The sequence below is a fragment of the Cyanistes caeruleus genome, chromosome 8 (genome assembly GCF_971803275.1).
Source record: "Cyanistes caeruleus chromosome 8, bCyaCae1.hap1.1, whole genome shotgun sequence".
NCBI classification, from domain to species: Eukaryota; Metazoa; Chordata; class Aves; order Passeriformes; family Paridae; genus Cyanistes; species Cyanistes caeruleus.
The window spans coordinates 35,763,470-35,787,448 of NC_141708.1; the positions used below are offsets into that span (position 1 = coordinate 35,763,470).

At 47.1% G+C, this 23,979-nt stretch overlaps 2 protein-coding genes across 4 annotated transcripts in view; one reads left to right on the top strand and one right to left on the bottom strand.

Annotated features, from left to right (window-relative positions):
- The window catches only part of MCU (mitochondrial calcium uniporter), a 77,485-nt gene extending 64,075 nt beyond the window's left edge, over positions 1 to 13,410 (bottom strand). The window contains exon 1 of one of the 2 annotated variants that reach the window (XM_086899961.1): positions 13,190 to 13,410. In XM_086899961.1, the coding sequence (XP_086756087.1) occupies positions 13,190 to 13,318 (129 nt within the window). In that variant the 5' untranslated portion in view covers positions 13,319 to 13,410. The remainder of the gene's footprint in view (positions 1 to 13,189) is intronic. The other variant, XM_086899960.1, reaches the window with a different exon arrangement.
- Positions 13,411 to 17,802: 4,392 nt separating this feature from the next.
- MICU1 (mitochondrial calcium uptake 1) overlaps positions 17,803 to 23,979 on the top strand; it is an 84,186-nt gene continuing 78,009 nt past the window's right edge. Inside the window, exons 1-2 of one of the 2 annotated variants that reach the window (XM_023930087.2) lie at positions 17,803 to 17,899; positions 19,136 to 19,214. The gene's annotated coding sequence lies outside the window, so the exon portion shown is untranslated. The remainder of the gene's footprint in view (positions 17,900 to 19,135; positions 19,215 to 23,979) is intronic. The other variant, XM_023930082.2, reaches the window with a different exon arrangement.

A 23,979-nucleotide genomic window follows, 5' to 3' on the forward strand; every position in this document is an offset into this window, starting at 1 on the left:
AACAAGGATAAGAGGCACCAAAAACATCCCAGATGTAGTTTTCAACTTTGTTAGGTGCTCCCTTTGAGGTGTGAGGAAAGGATGGAGAAGAAAACGAGGTTTGTAAGGCAAAAACCTCACTTCCCCCTGGTGTATCCTGGGGCTAAGCGGTACATTCTCTCTCCACAAAGAAGTTTACATTCATGACACACATCCCAAGCTCTGGCCCTACACACAGAGATGGGAAGACTGGAAATGCCAGATAATTACAGCACATTAATTCCAGCAGAGCCCCAAAGCTCTCCTGGGGGGTCACTCAGCACACGCTCCATGCTGAGGAAAACAGAACTGAGGTGGCAGCAGGGGAGAGAGGGATGCTCTCCCATCTCCTTTTTACTCTGTTCACCACTCTCACCTGGGCCCCCACACCTTCCTCATCCCCCCTAATGGGCACAAAAGCCTCTCCAGACCCAGGGTCAGGTGGGAATCATCCCTTCAAACCCACCAGGGTGGGGCTGTCATCCACTGCCCTGCTGGTTCTGACCTGGACACAAAATTCCCCCCCGTTTGTGGGGCCATTGTGCAACCCCTTGTTAATTGTTTTTAAAACCAACTCCCTTGATACAGGCTGGGAGAGCTGGGAATATTCAGCCTGGAGAAGAGAAAGCCCCAGGGAAACCTGGAGTTCCTTGCAGCACCTTAAAGGGGGGTCCATAAAAAAGAGGGAGAGTGACTTTCTACAACTGCATGGAGCACGAGGACAAGGGGGAATAGTGTCAAACTGACAGAGGAGAGATTTAGATGGGATATTGGGAAGGAATTGCTCCCTGGGAGGGTGGGCAGGCCCTGGAACAGGGTGCCCAGAGAAGCTGGAGCTGCCCCTGGATCCCTGGAAGTGCCCAAGGCCAGGTTGGATAAGGCTTGGAGCAGCCTGGGATAGTGGGATCCTGCCTATAAAGGGATAGACTGGGACGGGTTTTAAGGTCTCTTCCAACCCAGACCACTCTGGGATTCTGTGGTATATTAGCCAAGCTGTTAATTGGTTTAATCTCTATCCTAACACTTGTGGATTTTTTGCCTTAAAACATCAAAACTCGGTAAATGAATGTTTTCTAGACAGCGCATGGAGAAAATGCCCAGTTAAATACCGCAGTGGCAGAAAAGGCACACAATATCAGAAGAGACATAAACTCCCCTCCTTGGAGGTGCTGGAAAGGAGGGATAGCTTCCCCAGGCAGTAAGCAGCTCTGCCCTTCAAGCTGCCTGCTTTTTTTTCCTCAAGCACACAAAAATTGCCTCCTTTTCTGCAGCACCAACCACCCCCGGCATCGCTCCCTCGCATACAGATCGAGCTCTAACCCTGGTGCTCCACAGCCCCAAGTGCAGATCTGACACCACACAGACACTTCCTAAAGCTCAGGAATGTGATAGTACATTGGAATAGGTCATTATTTTTTATGGCCCTGCTGCAGAAGTGGAATTTTTATGGCTGGTATTATCACTTGAAGGAAAACTGCTCTGAAAACACAGTCGTATATTAAGTGTTATGTATCTGTACAGAGTAAATGTAACATTAATTACATTTTTTTTTCCCATTTAGTGGCATTAAATCCATTCCTACTTATCCCCCAGGAAGCCACATAAGCTGCATTAAGACACCCAGTCCCTGAACAGCCCAGTGTCCATCTGTCTGCAGGATCCCAGAGTCAGGGATGCTCACCAGTTCAATTTCATTCTTCACTGCTCACACTTCCAACAGGAACTCTGCAATCCCAAAGAGGGTTTCCAAATGGGAACAAACAGCAAGTTCAATGTCAGAGGCCAGAAATCCTCCAAGAGGTCCAAACAGCCCTTTTCTTTGGAAGGGACCCACCATCACCACTCAAAGGGCAGCAATTCTTAGAAATTAAATATTTACTCACAAAAAACCTGAGAGAATCCCCACAGCCGCCTCAGCCTTTCCTGAAAATCTCTTCTGCACTCAGACAAGGAAGGATTCATGAAGATAAAACATCTGCTTGCACAGGAACTGCAGAAATTCCTTCCTCTGAAGCCTCTCTGCCAGCAGCAACTACAGAGTTACCCCGGGGCAGCCCTGCAGCTCCTGCTTCCCAATCCATGCTGACTCCTCCTGGAGAACAACCAGCTGCTGCTTCTGCACACCTTTACTGACAGAGGAACACGAAAACACCGGGTTTTGCCATCCTCCAACCCAAACATTAACTTTTCCCACAATAAACAGGTAGAAATCAGAGCATCCTACAACTGCAAGCGCAAAATTGGTGAGGTTGTGTATGGTCCAGTGTCTTCAGTTTCGTGATGGATGCCTGGCAAAGCAGCTCTTTGCCAAAAAACACATCTGAGGAAACCAAGAGAGGGTAAAAAAGATTCATGGTGGCCCTAAAACTCAGAAAGTAGAAGTAATTTTCCAGTCTCGACTGTGAAATAATCAGCAAAATGTAAAGCAACTCTGAATTTTGAAAACTACAAGAAAGCTGGAAATATTTTGATGCTGAAGCTCTGCTCAGTTTACTGCCTGGGATTTGTTAGCAGTATCCATTTAAACCTGTACTCTGCCAGATTACTGTCTCACTGACAGTAATTCCAGATTATTTTTCTAAACTGGGATAATCTTAACACAAGCACAGTAAAGATGTCTGAAAATCAGTTATCTTCAAAGCCATCTTTTAAAAATGAGTTGCAACCTATTCTGAGTGAAAACTGCCCCCAGAAGTCTGAGATTCCCCCAAAACCTCCCAGTGGGAGGAATTAAGAGCATAGGAATGTAAGAATTAAGAGTGGAAGCAACAATTTGGTCCAAAAATTACCATCATTCAAAGGTCCGAAGGCGATGATTCAACCAACTGTGCTCTAAAACATGGATGTTTAACTTTTGCTATTTCACTTATGTTCTATTACAATTTTTTGCTAACTTTCGATGAAAAAATTCATTTGTAGAAATGTAAAACCGTGCAGAGAGGGATTAACAGCTCGTGCTGGATGAAGTGGACATTTTACACCTCCCAATTTTACAGATTCCACTTGGGTTTGTGCTTTAGAAACTAAACTTGGTGGAAGACAGAAGAAAAGGGAGAGGACAGGGAGAAAGTTCTTTACCACTGAAGGCTCTGGAGTGCTAAATCAGCACCATCACATAAAATTAATCTTGCTGGCCACTGCTACTTAGCCCTACTAAGAAAAAAAAAGAAACTAGCAGCTTCAGCAGCAAAGTGGCACATGTTTTATTCAACTTTGTTACTCTAAATCCTACCTGAAATATTACTTAAAAGCTTTTCTATAAAGGAAATACTTTATGAACATCAGCTGGACAAAAAGCAGATGATTTGCACTCTCACAAGAGGCCAGCCTGAAGGCAAACATTCCCATCTCCTCTCTCCTGGACACAAGGGTTAATACACTGTGTCCAACCTCTGAGCTTTGTAGCTCCACACTAATTACTGCAGAGAGGGAAAGAAAACTGATGGCTGGTCAGAGCTGTGGGCAGAAAGTGTCTAGTCAGAGCCTGGTTATTCCTCCCCTATCAGATTATCTACCTGGAAAAGCCACATCCCAACTAAAGCTGTAAACAGCAATCATAACTGTTAAAAGTTAAGACTTTTTTATTGAGGTTGTGCTCCTTCAGTCTCTTGTGAAAAAGTGCAATTAATACCCCCAAAATGGCTTGGTAGTCTTGTTCTTACAGGAAGGATGAGGGGAGGGAAAAAAAAAGGCAAGATAAAAGCCTTGGCACAGGGAAAAAAACTGTGTTTATCACTATGGGTACACTATTAAACAGGGAGGGGAAAGTAACCTTGCAGCAACAGCATTAGAAATACCAAGGGATGGGCAAGAATGGCATCTCTGCACCAAAATTCCCAGAATATAAATCAGAAATACAGGAGAAGTCGCTGGAGTGCTTTTCATGTGCCTGTATTTCCTGTAATTCCTGTGCTTATTACAATAACAGCGATAGATGGCAAAGAGGAATATGAACAGGTGACAACAGCTCGAGCACATCCTATTTTTCATCTACTTTCTTCCCACTCCCACTATTTTTGATTGTCTGCCTGCAATTGTCCTCTCCCTTGATTTTGGGAAATAACCACCTTCCCAGGGAATAAGTGGGATTTACTCACACGGATCACGCAAGTTACTGAGTTGACTCTGAACATCACACAACTTGAACTTCATTAACTGATTTCAAAAACATGAAGTTATTATACTTAAAATGTCCTTTCAACTTGTGTGATGCTCTTCAGACCAACAAGGAAATAGGCAGACATTTTTCACAGCAAGAGCTGGAAGGGTTTTGCACTCAGGTAATGCGCAATAAATCCAAATTTCTCTACCAAGAAGTTGTATGGATTTCTCTCATGTTTATGTACAAGCTCTTCATGCATCTCAAACAGCCAAGAGAAGTTGAAGGACTCAGCAAAACACCAGAGCAGTAGGAGGAAGATACAGTAACAGCAGCAAAAAAAAAAAAGAAATATATTTTTCTATTTTGACTGTTACATTTCTTCAGAAACCAGACTGAGGTTGATCTGGTCGTGGGAAAAGCCTCACATAAGTCAGTGATCAGCAGGACTGAAAATTAATATTAAGGTTAAGGCAGCACAGAGATGAAATCAGAGCTGGAGAACTGCAGCTATAAACACAACCCATAAAACTCAAGTTTAATCATTTAGGATTAAATAAGTTTCATGCATATTACTGCCAGTGGTCAGCCAAGCTGTTCTCTACCAGCTCAGTTATTTACAGCTATTAAATAACTGTATTAAAGTGTTCCAGAGAATGCTTTTTCCAAGGCAAATCATGGCCAAAATAATACACATTTTAAACCACTCATGGCAAAAAAAAGGGAAATACACTTGAGAACCAAATTAGCCTAACCTAAAAACAACTCTTGGGATGCCAGTTGGTATTATAAAAATGGAAAGCATGATAGATAGAATAGCTGAAAGCTTTACTATTCTTTTTTTATTTGTTTTTTTTTTTAAAAAAGAGGCAGGGCTTTGAGGGGTGTTCAGTGGAGAGGAGGTAAGTGCTGGATTAACTTTTTAGCCAAGGAAATTGAGAAAACGTAGACTTGACACGCAGCCAGTGGGGTCTCCACGTCCTCGGTGGGATGGCACGGCCAGGGCAGGAATCCAGCTTGATGCTGGAGCCCACAGGCCACGTATTTCCACATTCCCGAGGCTGTAAGGAAGCTTGGAAGCGTTTTATGAGTCAGAATCTTGCCTGGAGCATCGTCAGCTCCTGAAGGAGGCAAGCAGAGATCCCGCAGTGCCACGGAACCCGTGCACCGGCTACTGCGGATACGCAGGGAACATGGAGATATCCCGGTGATCCGCCTGTCTCACGGCGATGTGCACTCCATCCGAGCGGGAAATCCACACAAATTACGGAAACACTGCCCTGAAAACTACTGTGGTACTTTGACATTGTAATTCCAAGAACAAACAGCCCTCTCTGGTGCACTCTATTATATAAAATGTCAGGCTAATCATAGCAATTCAGCTTTATGAGTGTTGTCAAATGTCCTAAATGGGAGAAAAAAACAGGAGTTACAGTGTTGAGGATGAGTCAGTTACACACCTACACCTCTACAAAAGGACAAATAAAGAAATTAATTACATCTGACTGACCACAACAACAAACAGCTCCTCGGGAACACAGAGTGCCTGCTTTAAATCCCAAAAACCACACTGCTCTAGGCATAGGTGTTCCTGTCTCCTTTTTTCCACTGAAACCGGAATAACTCAGGGAACAACCTCGAGGAGTACGACTGCATCAAGCTGGAGTCTGATTATTGTTCCAAAAAAGGCCAAATCTCTCTTCTGAGCCACCAGGAGCAGGTTGGTTTTTTTTTTTTACTTCCATGAAGAAGTAGGTCATGAAAGCAGGAGCTCCACCAAACTCCCTGCCCCAGATCCAGAGCCCTGTGTGCTCCACACAAACTGGAGCTGTGTGTTAGCAGTGGGAGAGGGGAGGGCATCCTGCAGAGTGTGTACCACTGACTGCAAACGGAAAAAAACCCCACAATTCAGCACAAGCAAAGGAGCTGCTGTGCAGAGAAAAACTGAATGGTCTGCAAGGACAGCCACCAGAAACAACCCACCTTTAGGGAAAGATGAAAAAAATAAAACAACATCTGTTAAAAATGTTATTTACAAAACAATTCATTTCACAAGTGCCTGCATAGTATCAATGCTCTTCTCAAAATCCTGACTTCCTTGCCAGCTCAAAAAAAACCATATCTGAGCGGTGTCATATCCTGCCCTGTTCAATCTAGCTCAATAACGAGGTACTTTGTGAAACTGTTTGTTTAAAATTACTCTCTCGAGCACCAAATGCCAAGAGGAAATATGGAAATGGTCCCTCCCACACACACGAGTGAATGGCTGATTCAAAACCGTGATCTGTTTTCCATGAGAACATGCGTGAACCTGAGTCACGGTCTTTGTCTGGGGATGAAATTATCCTTAAAATAAAATTCATCTCAGCACTCTTCAGCTTGCTGGTCAGAGAAATCCGTGGCTTTTTGGCTTCAGACCAAAGCTCTGTTTTGGGACCGTCGTTACTTAGCAATCACAGCATCACCCAGCCGAGCAACGAGGAACGGATGTCTCAGCTCTTGGGGTGGTTTCCCTCCCTCCCAACACCACGGTTTCCAGGTTCAAAAACAACAACAGTCCTCTCAAAAACAACAGTCAGGGCACTGACCACAGCCTGAATAAAAGCCACGCTCAGGAATTCTCTAGGCAGCTCATGAAACACAAGGACAGCTCATCTCGAGTTTCTCATCTCGGGAAAGGAAAAAATCTTAATATATTCCCTTAATTCAGAAGGGAGTTTCTGGAGCTGGTTTCATTACTAGCAATATGCACTGCTCATGAAACAATTCTTCTCTCTTATCAGAGATGCTGGATTTGGTTCCCTTGAATCCCTTACACTGAAACCCAAGGGAAGGATCCTACTCTCCACTTAAACGCAACACCCCCAGCCTCGGAAGAAACCACACAGCGCCGTACGAGTGCAATTATCCAATCCACTCAATATTTAGACAATGAAATTTCTGTTGTCACTGCCTCAGGAACAAGTCCCTGGATAACAGGAATATCCTTGCAGCAAGCAGGAGGCTCCCACTGGAGCCCTCATGCATCACAAACATGCCAGGCTCCACCACCCGACCAAACCTTCAACTTACACTTTCCCCCTCTGCAGGAAGCCAAGAGGATTTCCCAAGTCACATGATAAATCAGGGCATTTTCATTCCAAAAAAGGAATCACATTTTTCTCCCCCTGGGAAATCTCTGCAGTTTTTCAGCTCACTGTTATTTCAGGGAGAAAATAACTTTTGCTGCCAGCTTTCCCTCCCATCTCCCCCCCAGGAACCTTTGTGATGTTTGGGACAGGTTTCCAATTAATTTAAATGACTATTAAAAGGTTGCTGCTGCACTGCATATTCACAGTGTGTGAGTTTTGTCTAGAAGCAGAAAACACGAGCGGGACATGGGATATCAAATTATTCTCAGGGGCAAGCATGAATAATGACAGAACAGTATTCATGCAGGAAAATTTGTATAGAAAAACCATCAGCCAGACCCCAGATATTTCTTTTTAACACACAAGTTAAAAAAAAAAAAAATCCCACATCACTCCTGTGCTATCTTGAGCAGCCCATTTTCTCTTAATATCCTCATTTGTCAGAGCAGTACTTAAAATTGTCATTTTTGGAGTTGCTTTGCCAGGCAGAAAACTCATTCTCACTTAAGTCCAAACATCTAAGAAAAATGAGGAGCCTAAATTATGAGGATGGATTTTTAAAGAATGGTTGAAATAGAATGACTAACTATTTCCTCTTACAATAATCTGTCACAACTAATTTCCTTCCTACTCTGAATCCATCTCACAACCTCCACCCTGGCCAGCAAACATCTTTTTGCTGTTCCTTCCACAGGTTTCAGCTGCCAATCCAAAAGAGCTCAGCATCATCAAGAGTCAGTTTGGGCAGAAAAAAACAAGGGTTTAAGACAAGACTGACAGAGCACACGACTGACAGTCACCCAGAGCTGGTTTTTATGGTGATTCCACCCTCGTAGATCTTTCACAAGTTACATATTTGAGTGAAATTCGAGTTTTAATTATTCCAACGTGTCAGAGATTGAGAGTTTCCACATTGCACAGCAGCCCTTTCCTCCTGGGGAAGCCAACAAAAGCAAATTGCTGAAATGAGCTCTCCATTTCCTAATTCCTTAAGAGCTGCCAAGAATGCAGAAGAAGATAGTGGACACGCTCTGTGTTTTACATGAGACAAAAACCATACCCCACGGGCTTGTCCTGCGGGAAACTAATTCCACATCACACTCAAGTGCAGCATATTTTCATCTTCATTAAGATGACATCTCATTCTGATGACCAATTGAGACCTTAATAACAGGGAGAAAACCCTTTGCAGAATCTTTAATAGCAGAAGCACAAGTAATTTCATTTTCAGCATTAAATACTCAAGGACAAAATAGCCCTTAAAGCCTGACTGCTGTAGTTTGCACTGGTAAAGTGAAAACATGATGAAATCCCCTCCAGCAATATCCCAGGTGGTCTCTCACCCCAAGAGCACTTCAGAAATAAGAAGTGTGTCCCCATGGTGAGCACACAGAGCACAGCTTCATCTAGTTTCAATAAATTTCAATTTTTTCTAGCACAGTTCCTCATCCTACCAGAAGCCACAGAAGTAGAAAGCAGCAAGATGGGATTTTAGGAGGAGTGGCTGACCACTGCAATTAATGAAGAATTATTTTAAAAAAGGCAAACAAAACAAACAGCCACCCAAATCTAAAACAATTTCTACGTTTCCCCAGACCTACAATCAGAAGAATAATTTAAATTGCATATTTGAGTCAGCTCAATGCTATTTTATCGAATGGCAAACTGGTGACTCATAGAAATTAAGTCATAAAAGTTACGTTGCACCCTCCAGACTGTGGGGGAACCTAAGCTGACAGAACGTTTCCTCCTTAAGATGAGTCTTAAAACAGCTTTAGAAAAAGAACAACTTGTTTTCTTCTTCTCTTTCCAAGACTTGGCTCTGGTCAGGAGAGATATTTCCCTCCTGAGCACAGCTGTGAAAAATTCCCATTGTGGAAAAAGAATTTCCCTGCATCTTTTGTATTAGTGACAGCATCAACTTGATCATGACTGTAACTTCCTTTTCCATCACAGACCCTACATTTAAAATTCTTTATTAGTCCCCTTATTATATGGGCTAAATAAGAAATAAAAAGCAGTAATATCATCAAATAACTGTCAAAAAAAACCCAAACAACCCAAACCAACATCTACTCCTCGTATTGTGTTCCTCTTTCACACAGAGAGAGCACTGAAAGTGTATTCTCTGATTTTTGCCACTTTCATACATCCAAATATATTTGCTGGTCATCCCCTTTGAAGCCTTAGCTCAAGAAAGAATTTAAAAATAAATAAAGCTTTTCAATCATTCCTTGGAAAATCACAATCAGCAGTATGCCAGGTCAGGGAAACAGCAGTGCAGTTAATTAAACAAGTCTGCCAGCTTCCATTCTCAGCAAAAACACACCCCACAGTCTTCCAAGCCTCACCATCCCTGCAGCCACCCCTGAGCTCTGAGAGTGCCAAGCTCCACCTGACAATTTGCTTCACGAGCTGGGCTACAACTTCTCTGCAAGTTGAGGCTGCATAAGAAAAAAAACCCCACTAAATAGACATTGTATCTATGCTGAATAAAGGGATGTCCCCTGCATCCTCCTCTTGAGGCTTATCCCATCTCTGCTCGGCACAGAGCAGGATCTTTGCAGGATACACTCTCCACCACATCCTCAAACCTGGCCCACCATCACCAAAATCCTACCTGGCTTGGAGGATGGATCAGCACAAGTAACCCCCATCCTCATCTGGAGCACTAAGAAAAGCCTGCAGGGTGTCCAATACCTGCTCAAAATCTGGCTGTGGCTCAGTTGGGTTCAGTTTTTCCTTCTTAGGCTTGGAAGAAGGCACTAGAAGTCAATATTGCTGATTTGCCCAGAAGTGCCAGGATGAACCACTACAGCAATGCCACACATACAGCCAAGCCCTTGATTTTCCGTAGGTATTTTTGCACCAGCTGACTACATTCCAATCCAACATAACCCAACCCCTGGTGACAGGCACCAGGAAACACAGTAACAGGAGCCTCTAGTCTCTGCAGGAAAAAAGCCATGAGGATTTAGGCATTCAATACACAAAAGGAGTACATTTTATTTAAGTATTTTGTCTGTCTCCACATCATTGAAAACTCTTTATAGCTTGCTTCCTCGTGAAGCTTTTCCAGGCCTGCTTCCCAGCCCCACTGCACCTCAGCCCTTGGGAAGCTGATAATTTCCTTCTTCTTGCTTATCCCTACTCCAGGATTAATGAATGAACTTCTCATTCAGGTTTCTTGCATCCTCCTCCCCAGATCTCTCACCCCTTGTGATCCTGTTAGGGACAGAACGCAAAGACTCGAGGCCTTCTCCCTACAGGATTGTTCCTGTGGGAACATCTCCATGCTGAGCCCACTGAGCTTTCCCAGCTCCCTCAGGTTTCAGAACTCTCAAGCAAAGCTGTGAATGCTTTATTCAAGCCCTGTGTCTCCCAGTATGAATGCACTCCCAAATATTCCTTCATAATCCAAGTATTTGTTCAAGAGCAGGGACCTCTCGCCCTCTCTCCCATTTGGTGTTATCCAAACCTCCTCCTCTGTCCTTCACTCATCTGGAGGAGCTTTTTGTTTGTTTTACAGCACTGTCCTCTCACAGCAATCTGGTCTACTTCTTCCAGCATTACTTATATTGCTTTTGAGAGAACTCATCCATAAGACCATTTAGCATTTCCAGCCTGTTTCAAAGAAAGCCCATTTTATTTATCCCCTCTGCGAGAATCCAACCATCCTGAGAAATATCCAAGTGGAATTGATGGCACTAAGAACAACATTGCTCAGACACAACTGATATAATCACTCTATTAATTATGCTCATATTATACAAACCCTTCCCAAGTCCTCCTTCATATAATCTACGGTCTCAGCAAGCTTGTACATCCCAGTCCCATCACAGAGCAGGATCGATTCTTCATCAGCCATAACTGATCGATGCGAGCCTAACCTGTCCCAACTACTTCTGATAACAAAGACTGAACAGCCTTCCAGGAAATAATTCAGCATTTCACTGCTCTTACTGTCAGTAAAGATTCCCAGCACCCAGCCAAGCCCCTCTGCTCACACTCTGAACCCATTATTTCTCCCACCCGACATGGATTTGCCCGATTTTCTGCTTCCTCTTTGCAGCAACACCTCCATTCAATTTCCTCTTTATAATGAAGCGCTCCAGTTCTTTTAATTTTTCCTTGGAGATCATTTATTCCAGGATTCAGCTGCTCTCTCTCAGTGGTCTGCACAGGCTCTCAAGTGCAGTGTGAGGGAAAGGATAACTCGTCCCTGCTGTGAGGGGATAAACAGGCACATCACAGATGCTGCCAGAAGGAGCTGCCGGCATCCTGGATCCTGACCCGCTTGCACCCCATCCCTTGGTTCTCGGGGATTCAACCAAACCGACCTGCACACAACCTCCCTGTTGAAAAAAAACCCAAAAACTAATGCCAGGCTGCCAAAAATCAAATAGCACAGCCCAATGAAAGCCAGGAGGGCTTTCTAATCGTCAGTTCCCCAGGACAGGAGCAAAATCCTCCTCTTTCCCCAAGCTCCTGAAGGTTCTGAGAGTAGGATTTTAACATGCCCACACCTCTGTCACGTCCACTCAGTATCCTGGGAAAACACGGGAGATTCACGGCTTTTTAATGTTTTTTTAATAATTTTCTCACACATTTACTGCTACGCTTAACCCAGGGAGTGAAACCAAGCACGGATCTGAGTCTCCGTTAAACCAATCGCAAAGGTCAATTTAAATTTAGACAAACACAAATTATTGCCCAGGGCCCCACCGCTAAAAGGAGACATCTCAAACATGAATCAGGGTCTCTGGAAAGGCCATTCCACACCTGAGCAGGTGCCTGCAGTCAACACACGTGGGAACGACGGCGCTGCCAATGCGGGACTGCCGGGATGGAGACACCCCATACCGACGGAACCTCGGGCATCCCCTCGCTGCCAAAACACACCGGCAGGGGCGGAGGAACAGCGGCACCCTGAAGATACCAGGCACAAACAACTCTTTAAACAGCACCCGAGGGACCACCAGTGATGGATCCGCCGCTCCAGAGGAGCTCAGAGCCCGCTCCGTCACCGGATTAAAGGCACGATTTTGGTGGCTGCACGTAGTTCCGTGATTACTTGTTTGGAGCAAAACAAGGGAGCGACAGGTGCACACCTCCGGCAGAAGCTCTTTTACAGGCAGCAATAAAACAGATTGTGGCAAAAGCCAGAAGGATATCCCACGGTTACACGCTGCTCCCTTAGTTTGAAAAGAATAAATAGTGGGGGAAAAAAACCCCTCCCGGTATTTTTAGCAAATCTTTCGAGCTCCAAGACGCGACCTGCTACCTTTACAGGTTTTTCTCCGCCCCGAGACACATAGGAAGCTGTGCTCTGCCTGTCCCCGCTTTTCCTAGCAAAGCCACCGAGGAAAAGGGAGCGAACAGAGCCCAGCCGGCTTTGCCCCCACCGGGATTCGGGAAGCCCCCCGAGCGCCTCTCCCTTGGCTGACCTTGAGCGGGACGGCAAGGGAAGGGAGGGACAGCAAAACCCGGGGAAGGGGCGCTGCGCTGCCCGCCCGGCTCGCTGGCGGTGCCGCCGCTCCCGCTCCCGGCGGGGGCTCCGCGCCCCCCGCGCCCCCCCCGCCGCTCCCGGCGGCTCCCGGCGCCACCTGGCGGCCGCGCCCCGCCGCGCCGCGACCCCCGCCCCGGGAGCGCGGCCCCGGAACGCCGGGCAGCGCCGGCAGCACCGCCCGCTCCCGGGGCGGGAGGGCCGCGGGCTGCCGCTGCCGGAGCGCGACCACGAGAGCTCCGCTGCTGCCGCCGCCCGCCGCCCGCCGCCGCGCTCAAGTTTCACCCAGTGACGGCGCTAAGAATAAACGCGCAGCTGGCGGAGCCGGGAGCCGCCGCGAACGCGCCGTGGAGAAGCCGCGGAGCCGGGGCCCCCGCGCCGCCCGCCGGCAGCGCGCCCGCCTTCTGAAGGGCACACGGCCGCCGCCTCACTCACCGTCCGGTGTCGCTGCTGCTGCTGACGGCGCCGGCCCAGCGCCGGGAAGCGGCTGGCGGCGGAGGTGAGCGCGGCGGGGCGGCGGCCGCAGAAGAGGAGCGGCAGCGCTCTGCCCGCCGTGGCCGCCATCGCACCGCTGGAGCCGCCCCACGCTGCGGCTGCGGCGGCGGCGGTGGCGGCGGCGGCGGTGCTGCTGCCGCCCGGGCGGGGCGGGGCGGGGCGGGCGCGCGGGGAGCGGCGGGGCGGGACCGGCCGGCGCCGCTGGCCAATCGCGGCGCCCCTCCGGCCGGCCTCTGGGCCGGCGCAGCCAATCGGCGCCGAGCAGGTGGGCGGCCCGGAGAGGCGATTGGTCGGTGGGCGGGGCCACGCGCGGGCCCGAGGGCAGGGAAACTCCTCGACGGGGGTGCCGCGGGGCGGGGCCAATGGGGGCGTGACCAATAATGGGCGTGGCTGGGAGTGGAAAGAGGGGGCGCGGGGGGAGCCCTAAGGAGGAACAGCCAGGGACGGGATGTTGAAAGATGGGGAGCACCGGGAAAAGGCGTGCAGGGAGGTGGGGTGCACTAAGGAGGGGTGCCAGGAGATGGGGAGCACTGGGGAGGGAGACCACCAGGGAGAGGCTGCAGGAAAGTGGGATGCAGCAAAAATACCACCACAGCCCTGGGGATGCAGTGGCGGGGGGGGCGCTGGGTCAGACTGGCACCCCACTCAACAGCAGTTTCAATGAAGGGGAAGAAAAGTGTGTGATCAAAAAATATCTGGATATGCACACATAAATGTATATATATATATATATATGAGACATGGTGGGCTGGGCTATAGACCTCGATAGACCTCGATAGACCTCGCAGCACCTGGGCTAAATAAGCAATCTGTGCTCAGCTTTCTCTTGAAAGACGATGTACCTGGATTACTCAGAAAAGACTTCTTCCTCTGGCCTGGGAGTTACTACAACACCGGTGGCAGCTCCTTCTTAATTCCTGTTATTTACCCCACTGTGTTTCTAAAAATACGGGGAGGAGCACGACCAAGTCATGGGATGACACAGATGTGCTTCAGCATCACCCACACCATCACAGCTCTCCTTTTTCCATCCCCACCTCCCTCCAGTGCTGCCTTCCACAAGTCCTGATGGGTTGTTCAAAGCTTTTCTCCAAGCAATGTTCATTTTGGAGTTTGTCCCTGAGACATTCTCCATCTCAGTCCTCATTTCTGGCTGGATTTTCCTGCAGGATGAGCTTTCCCTTCTTTACTGGTTGGGAAAGTGCGGTTGAAACCTCGACTGCATCCTTCTGGAAGGATTTACCCACTGTCTTTCCAACTCCACACATTTAGCATTTCAGTGATTATTTGCATTTTCTTGGAAAATCAAGGAGACAAATTGCAGCAGCAGCTGTTCCCAAGCTTCACTGCTCAGACAGGAGAGAGTCTTTGCTTGATCCCTGCTTGTTGTGTTTCCCTCTCCTGTCATGTTGAAAACCGATGGCGAAAGGAAAAATGCTTCAAAACAAGGATTTCGAGTAGCCAAGCCCTCAGTGATGACTCCACAGTGGAAGATGTTCCCACGCACATCTCGGCAAAGGAGTCACCTCATGGACCACAGCCAGGGTTTCCCTCTCTGCAACATCAGCCTCTCCCTGGGACAGCTCCCAGCATCCCATCACGCTGGGATTAAAAGCCTAAAAATGGCAAAACTGTGGCGAATGCAGCCTGGGTGAGGTAGAAAATGGAGATTAGAAAGGCAGGAAAGGGGGAGGAAGGAAGCTCCAGGATGGGGAAGGTCCCTTGGGAGCAGAGCCACCTCTTTTCACCATGAACTACCCACCCCTACACCTCTTTTTGCCTGGGTGAGCACAGATGTGTTCAGGATGTCCTCCTCATGGGACTTCCTACAGGGATTGCTGCCAGCAGCTCTGAGGGAGGACAGGGATGAGCACAGCAAGCAGACCCTGCCCCAACTCTCTCCTAGTCCCTATTCCTTCAGCCATTCATATTCTGTATTTGGATATTTATTTATCATTAAAGAGGAGCTGGGAACGACCAAAAGTAAAATTTTTGTCAGTTTATACGTTTCCAGGGAATATTTGACAGAGGTGGGGGAAGATGGGCTTTGAGCACAGGCTGAGGGCAGCAGAAAGCCCAAAAATTCATTAGCAAACCCGTGCTGAGTGTGTGGGCACCCATTACAAAGCACAAAAATGGGAATTAAATGTGAGCCCTGAGATCAATACCCCAGGCAATTAAACAAGCCAGCAGGGAACGGCTCCCCAAGGCGCAGGGAGAGAGAAAGGGGTGAGGATATTGGCACCAAAATGAAACCCTGACGTTTTAGGTCAAATAGCTCCTGCTAGAAGCATCTTCCACTCTTGGAAAACCTAAAGAAAAGAATGTATTTAACAAAGCTTTCTCCTGGTGCTTATAATGACAGCTGGCTGAGTATTGGAAAGCTGCTCCCGAGAAGAATTGCTGGAGAAAAGCACACCAGCGTTTGCAATTAATATTATAGCAGTGCTTTCCTTCAGGAAAGGCTGAAGTGGAAAACTTAAGCTTCAAACCCTCATCAACCATCCCGACACTGCCGAGAGAAGCGTGGATTGTTCTCTCCTGCAAATAAAACACTGATGTAAGGGAAAGTGAGTGTGTGATAAGCCATAAGCAAAGCCATCACTTTGGAAAACCTGCTCACGCCCCAAAGTGCTTGGATTAAATAAGTCAGCTAAGAAGAAAAAATCCTAAATTATTTTTTTAGCCCATTCATTCATCATTTTCTCCATGTTAAATTTTGGATTAGCCAGTTTTACTCCTACAGATGTCCAGGGCTGTGATGCAGCAGAATTGGGCCCATGGAGATTGATGCAAAACCCTGCAGGTGCATCAGGCATGGGTGGATGAGGATATTCAGGAGGATCCCAGGTTCAAGTGCATTTTATCTCCTTTTATTTAGAAGAAAGGTTGGTGTTTCCAGGTGACTGCCGATAAAACAGCACAGCCCTGAGATGGGGGACAGTGTCTACTTTGCCAATAAAGGAGTGGTGTTGGTCACCATGAGCACTGCCCAGCTTCTCATGGAGCAATAGGATAGGGGGGGAAAATTCACCTGGACTGGGCAGGATGGTGATCCCTGTCTCATCACAACTCAGACCTGAGTTACCCAAACGTGCCAGTGTTTGCTGGCTCCTTCTCCCACCCCTTTTTGGGATCTGGAGATGGCCAGACCTCCGCCCCAAAGAGACCCTTCTAAGCCTCTGGGATCCCCTTAAGCCTCGCCAAAAGGTTCATCCTAAAAATCCTCACAGTGTTCCTGCTGTGGGAGGGCAGAGTCAGGATTCAGCAACCTCCTGGATTCCTCAAGAGCAATTGCTGTCTATTTATGCCTCTGGAAAATGTGCTTTTTAATGGGGGGTAGGTACATTAAAGCCTGAGGAGAGCCAGCCTAAGAGGCATCTGGAAGTAACTATAATTAAAATACCTAAAATTAGCCTCCTCAGCAGTGAATCCTCCCTCTGATCTAGATGCCGAGGTGCACATGACCCAGGCATGCCTCTCTCACTTTCCCTTCCCGCTGTCATCCTATTCCTGGGCCACTGGGCACGGCTGCAGCTGCTGCCACACCTACCCAGGAGAATGAAGGAATTCCACCACAGGGTGCCCAGAGAAGCTGTGGCTGCCCCTGGATGTGTCCAAGGCCAGGCTGGACAGGGCTTGGAGCCACCTGGGATAGTGGAAGGTGTCCCTGCCCATGGCAGAACAAGATGATCTTTAAGATCCCTTCCAATCACTTAACATTCTATGGTTCTATGGCTATATAGCTATATAAAAGCCCCTGAGATCCTATATACCACTCTCTCAGGCACTATACACAAGCCCTGCAGCCCTGCTATCTAGGACCTATAGAGACACTCCTTGTATAGTATGTATGTATGCTATATATAAGGCCATCCAGGACCTACAGATATGGGCCCCTGAGACTCTATATAAAGGCATTTCATAGCATATATATTTATCTATACATCATAGATAGATAGGCCCCTGAGACTCTACATACAGACCTTTCAAAATATATACATATATATATATATATGTAGTATGTATATAGGTTCCTCAGATCTCATCTACAGACCTTTCAGAGCCTCTGTCTATCTGTTTGTCTATCTGGGCCCCTGAGACATTATATACAAGCCTCCCAGAACCTGTATATATATATATAATATAGGCCCCTCAGAACCTATACACAGCCCCTTCAGAACCTCTGTCTATCTGGGCCTCTCAGACGCTATATACAGACCCCTCAGACCTTACATACAGACCACGAAGAACCCATATATATACATATATATATGGTTCCCTGAGACCCTATATACAGGCCTTCCAGTCTATGCGTCAAATCCCCTGAGGTTCCCTACACACTCTTTCAGGCCCTATACCAAATCCCCTCAGCCCCTACACACAGGACCCGTAGGAACACTCACCACACGCTGTATAAAGGCCTCTCGTGACCTACACCAAGAGGTTTTTGAACCCCAACACTCGCAGGGAATCCCCCAAAACCCGCAGCGACCCCCGAACCCCTCACGGCACCCGGCAGGCGCCGAGGCCACGCCCACCACGGGCGGGTTACGCCCCCGCGCGCTCAGACCGCGCCCCCCGCGCGGGCCCCGCCCCCGGAAGCGCGCGCGCGGCGGGCGGGGCGGCGGGAGCGGCGGCGGGGTTGAGGTGAGCGGGGTCCTGAGGGGGCCGGGAGGTGGCGGAGAGGGGATGGCTCAGGGCTGGGGAGTCCTCGGTTCCGGTGTTCCGGGCTTTGGGGTGTGATGGGGCCTGTGTTGAGTGGATCCCAGCACCCGGAACTGGGTGGGAGCGTCCCGAGGCATGGGGCACGGGGCTGGGGGAAGTTCAAGGCCCCGGAATGTGGGGTCTGCGTAGGCCATAGGTCTGAGGGGAGTCCTGGAGGCTGAGGAGGGGTTCCCGGGAATGGAAGCGGCTCTTGGGGCTAGGGAGAGCCGCAGGCCCCGGGAGTAGGAGGGTCCTGCCTCCCGGAGCTGAGGGACTCCAAAGCCCCGGGACTGAGGGGTCCTGGGCCCCGGCGCTAGAGGGTCCCGGCACTTGGGGCTAAGGGATCGCAGGCAGAGCCGCTGGCCGGGAAAACCAGGTTTTCCGTCCCACACGGGGCTCGGGATGCCGTGTTCTTCTGGCTCCTCCATCCCTGGGTCTCGCAGTAACACTGTGCCTTCACCCCTGGGAAATGAACCCGCGGGTCCGGGGGAACATCGCGGCGCTCAGAGGATGGGGGGATCCCGCCGAGGGGCCCTGCAGGGAGTGCTCTGTGGGGCTCTCACACCGTGAGAGGAGTTAGGTTTGGTTTATTTTCCTTGCTGGTTGTGGGATCGCCGGCGGAGCTGCTCAGGCTGCGTGAGTTATTGCCGTGTGTAAGAGCTCCTGTCAAACCACTTTCTCGTGATAGAGCTTCCTTTAAGCTTTAACTCCGCTGAATGGCCCCAGCTGTGTTTGATGTGGGGTTTGTGTCGGAAAACCTTTAGGATGAATTAGAGTTAATAAACTGCTCAGAGTACAGAAACGCCTGATATTTATCACAACGTGATTTATGTGTTCTGTACCTGCCTGTAGTTTAATGAGTTGCTTGGGAAAGATGGTAAATTTGACTGTGTTTAGTGGGGTCTCATGGGGTGGGCAGGTCAAACCAGGCTGGATTTTTGGAGGTTTCTGCTTTAGAATCTTCGTTGCCAGCTCAGGCTTGAGTTAAAGGCCTGGCTTGTCTGTAATTCCTTTTTTCAGCTGTTAACCATTTTCCTCCTCCTGGCTTTTTTTTTGGCTCAGTCTGAGATGCATTTCCTGAGGTCGATACATGTGAGCACTGCAGGGCATGACTGCCAGGAGGGAAATTAGGTGCAGCACGAAGTTATGACCTTTATTATGTTTCTTTCTCATTTTTAGAACAGGGCCCAGCTGAGAAATACTTGCCTGTGTTCTCTGTGACCTCTTGACCTGCAAACTGGGAGCAAATACGCTGCAGGTGAGGATGATGTTGCTGGATGTTGGGCTGTGCAACTCAGCTGCTGTCAGGTGCTTTAACTGCTGAATTAATCATTTGGCTGATTGTTACCCTTAATAATTCTGTGTAGAACATTCTTGTCCTGGAGTGCTCTCTTAGGGCTTATCTTAAAGCTGTAGGAGAATGAGTTGCCTTTTTTTGCAGTGTGCAGAGTTGTGCTGACTTTCCAGCTCCAAGTGCTTGAGCACCTGGAAGAAGTTTGTTTGCCTGTAGCTTTCTGTCAGCCCAACCTCAGCTGTGCCACTTTGATAAAATGTAAAAAACTCCCAACACCAAAAAAAAACAACCTCAAGTGCTCACTAAAAAATATGTTTGAACATAGGGAGGTATAAAAAAAGCCCCAACAAAAATACAACCAAAGCTAATAAAAGATACTTAAACTATTTGTCCATCTGGAGCAACAGATCATTTAAAAGCTTCCCACTGTCAGAGGGCAGGATTAGATGGGATACTGGGAAGAAATCCTTCCATGTGAGGGTGGGGAAGCCCTGGCACAGGGTGCCCAGAGAAGCTGTGGCTGCCCCTGGATCCCTGGAAATGTCCAAGGCCAGGCTGGATGAGGTTGGAGCAGCCTGGGTTAGTGGAAGGTGTTTACAGTGAATCTTAAACTCATGTAACCCCTCTATTTCCTTGTGGATGGAAGTGGCTTGTCCCCATGACCCATCTCCTGTTGAAATTTTTGTGATATTCCCTAATGCTTCCTGAACCAAGGAAGCTGAAATTCCATGTTCTGGAGGAAAAAGAATGATGTGCCTTGATTCCACCATTACTGTGTGCCTGCTGAGGACCCTCTGGATGGCCCTGTGTGTCATTGGTGGCTGTGTCACTTCTCCCTGCAGGTTCCTGTTGTGCCTCCTGGGATCCTGGGTAAGCTCAGGGTTTGAGGAGAGATGATCCCGTTGTCCTCAGGCTGCAAGACTTGCAAATCATTTGAAGTCTGAGCAGGGCTTTGAAGCAGCATCTCAGAAACGTTAAATTTTTCAGGTGATAGTTGAGGGAGCCATCAGCATGTTCAGATCTGGAATGTGGAAATAACATTTTTTTATTTTCTTGAGCAAAATAAGTTCTGTAGCAATCATATTAGGTTTATTATAAAAACACATTGTTTCATGCTGTTCCAGTTGCTGCAGGAACACTTCCTGAAGTGAGCTGGGTTATGGAAATACCTGGCCTTTTCTTCCCAAGTTCCCAGTTGACATATTTGGGCCCAATATTTTAACACAGCTCAGTGCAGTGAGGCTGAGGGTGGTTGGGTACAACAATAAAAATAACCTTAATTATATTTATTCCAGGTGCTGTGTTTTCTTGTTGGGATGTTGAAGGGGTGTCAGTGAAAAAGTGTCTTGGCCTAGATGTGACTTCAGGTGGCATGATGTTGCTTGGGATAATTTAGCAGGAGGCACTTACCCAGGGTCTTTGGGTGTTGTACACCTCTGAGATGATTGTTTTTTATTATTTTTCTTTTTTAAACAGAAGTGTTCTAAGAAAAATGTGGTGCAAATGGTGTGGCTCCCTCTTAAAGACAGAATTATAGAAAGGCCATTAACAGTCATCCAGTTCTCCATGTCCTTGTCCAAAATCATTCTCCAGATCTTTTCTTGGTTCTGCAAGACTGAGGATGAATATTTATCTTTGGGGAGATGCATTTGACACTTCAAGTAAAAAATACACAGACTTATAGCAGAAAGTGAGTAGATCCTGAAGCATTTTGTCTCCCTAAGCACACATCATCCACAGCTTGTGGCAGCCTCACCTCTTAGTTTTAGATTTTAAGATACTTTAAAAGAGGAAAAATAGACTGTTAGATCATGAATTGTTTTACTGTGGCTTCTGTGGACTTCCCTGCAAAGTTCCTGGGTAGTAAATTCTGGGTTATGTTTGTCTACTGCCCTGTCTGTGAGTACAGGGAGTTGTTTTTCCCTGAAGAAACCTGCAATGGAGTTTGCTTCCATGCATTCTGGATTTAACCTCTCTTGAGAGCAGCTTTTAATTGTAGTCCCACCATGTGAAGAACAACTCATTTGTGGATGTGGAGCAGGACAAGGTTGGAAGAACCAAAGCTCTGATGGTTGTAACTGGGAATTTTGTGCTGAGACTGGCACAGGGTTTGGGTTGGGGATTTTTTTTCTGGGTCTCCAAGGTCTCTCAAGCTAAAATTCTTAGTTCTCTTACTTTAGCTCTGTGAAGTGAAATCTGAGATCCTCGTGTAGACAACAAGAAGGTCATGGTTTGAGACAAGCAAAGTTGCACCTGACCTGGACTTGAAACATGAGCCCTGGGAATCCATGTGGCTCCAGAATTTGTAGCCTGTCTGTGATGCAGATAAAGCTTCTGTTCTGATACAGACCAGGCAGCCCCAGTGTCTGTATGGACCAGTTGTGTTCTGTACCACCACTTGAAATTCTGTGTTTTCATTTGTTTGGTGCAAACTTCCCACCTCTGGCGTTTTTGCTTCAGGAGCTAGAAGAGCAGTGGGGTTTTTTTGTCACAAAAATCTCAGTTGTGATACAGACAGGTACCTAAGGTGTGCTGCCTGCCTGCCCACCTTGGGTGGAGCCAAGTGTCTGCTTCTGTTTTTTTCCTGCTGAAACCAAGCTCCTCAGGCTGTGTTCTAAAAGCACCAGGCACTAGCCTGGCTTGTGCATATTCTTTTCTCCTCTCTGAAGTTCAAGCTAATCCAACAATGTGTTGTTGGAAAAGCAACTGCAGTGATTCAGACTTGCTTCTCCTTTTTTGGGGGAGAGCAGCACTGTACTCTTCTCCTGATTTCCCAAACAATCACCATCTGGTAAATGAATTTTTTCATTTTGTGATGTGAATTCATGCTGTGATTCATGATTTTCATTTCATGCTGTGAATTTTTTTGTTTGTTTCAGTAAGTTTATAATTTTAATTTTTTTTTTGTACAGAAAACAAAGCCACCAAAGCATGACTTTTGGCCAGGAAGAAGCATTTTCTTAAGGAGGATGTGGCTGTAGGTGATGTTTCTGTTCAAAAGGCAACTTCAGCCAAGGAGAAATTTGCCCATTGTGGTATTCAGGCTCTTGAGGGGTTCACAAATCTTTTTCCTTCTTGTCACAGAGGAGTTCAGGCTTCACCATATCAAATTCTGACACAATCCACTGTCTGTCTCCCTTCAAAAAAACCTTTGTCTTTTCTGGAGCTGAAATTTTATCCGCAGATAACTCAAGCATGCCAAACCACCACCTTGTCAGCCTAGAGAGGCTATTTCTTTGTTCTAAATTTTTCTCTTCCAGAATTAATTTTTCATGTTTATTCATTAGGAGTTAGCCCTGCTTTTCTTGGAGCCAGATGAACCATAAACATTTCTTAAATTTGACTATTCTGGGATACTTTTTGTTTGCTGTGAGGTAGATGCAGGGGGATGACTGTTGGCTGAAGCTTCAAGGAGAGTCTCTCCATTCTGTGGAAAAGTTAGGAATTCTCAAGGAAATCATGCCTTATGGACACAGATTGTGCAAGGCAAGTTAAATGAGTCAGGCCATTAAGCAGATGCATTCCTGCTGGCTGTAACTTTTTATAGGAAAAGGCAGATGTGCTGTGTGTTCTACCCCTCTGCCAACAGTTCTTTGGTGATCCTTTGCTCCTCAAATCAGTGTGGAAATACCTGTGCTCTGGTGCACCTGCTCCTGTGGCTGGTTTGCAAAGGCAGCCTGTTTATTTGAGAATAGCAACTGGAAACAAAATTTCACCCTACTGATTAGGATAGGAGTAACTCAGGAAGCAGGATTGTTATCCTTAAGAAAGGGTGAGAAGTTTTTTTTTGTTTTTACTGCTCTTCTAAGTTATCTCTGACATCTGTGGAGGTGTTTCTAGGGAGTTTTTCATGGCTGAGGTTTACTGAAATGTTTTCTAGGTGGAACAGCTCAAGGAATGTGCTGCATTTTGTGTGGAGGAAGGGAAGGGACAATTTAACCAGGAAAAAACAGCATTTGGCATTTGTTTCTGTGGAAGTTTATAGCTACCTCTTAGAAACCTCCAGTGCATTGCTGGAGTCTGGCAGTCTGAAGTAGCAAGGAAATGTTGTATTCTTGCTGGAGGTGCTATTTTCAGTGCTGCTGCAACAGATGGGACCAGTTTACTCTGTTTGGGTACCCTCGTTTTTCATTTGTGCCTCCAAAGCTGTGCCTCATGGTGGCTGCATCCGTCCATTCAGATCCTCTGGCAACTGAGCTCGCAGGTTAAATCTGGGGTTGCTGTTAAGCTTGCCAAGATTCTTCTGCCAGTTTAGTGGCACCAAAGTTTTTCTCCAGTAGTTAAACACTTCTGTCTCACTTTCAAGGGAAGCCCAAGCCAGCTACTGTCCTACATCTTTATAAATAATCCAGTTGCAATTTCTAAAAATGCCTTATTAAAGCTAAATCTAAAAGCTTGTGTGTTTGCAATGCATCACCTTCTCCCCTTAGCCCTGAAAATCAATACAGTTATTTGGCAGAATAATGCAGCTCACGAGGGGAGGGATGTCACTGATCATCCCTGATGGGGAGGCTGAGCCATGGCTGGGTGTAGAGCTGTGGAGTTGGAGGTTGGGCATTTCTAGGGCTGAGGATTTTAGGAAGAGGTGAAACTTTACTGCAATGACAGTTAAAAAGAAATTGCCAGGCTATGGCTTAGGTTTCTGCATTGATTGATACTTGGTGGACTCTACATCAATTTGAATCGTGTTCCGAAACAAATGTAGTTCCTCTCCAGCAAAATTACTGTG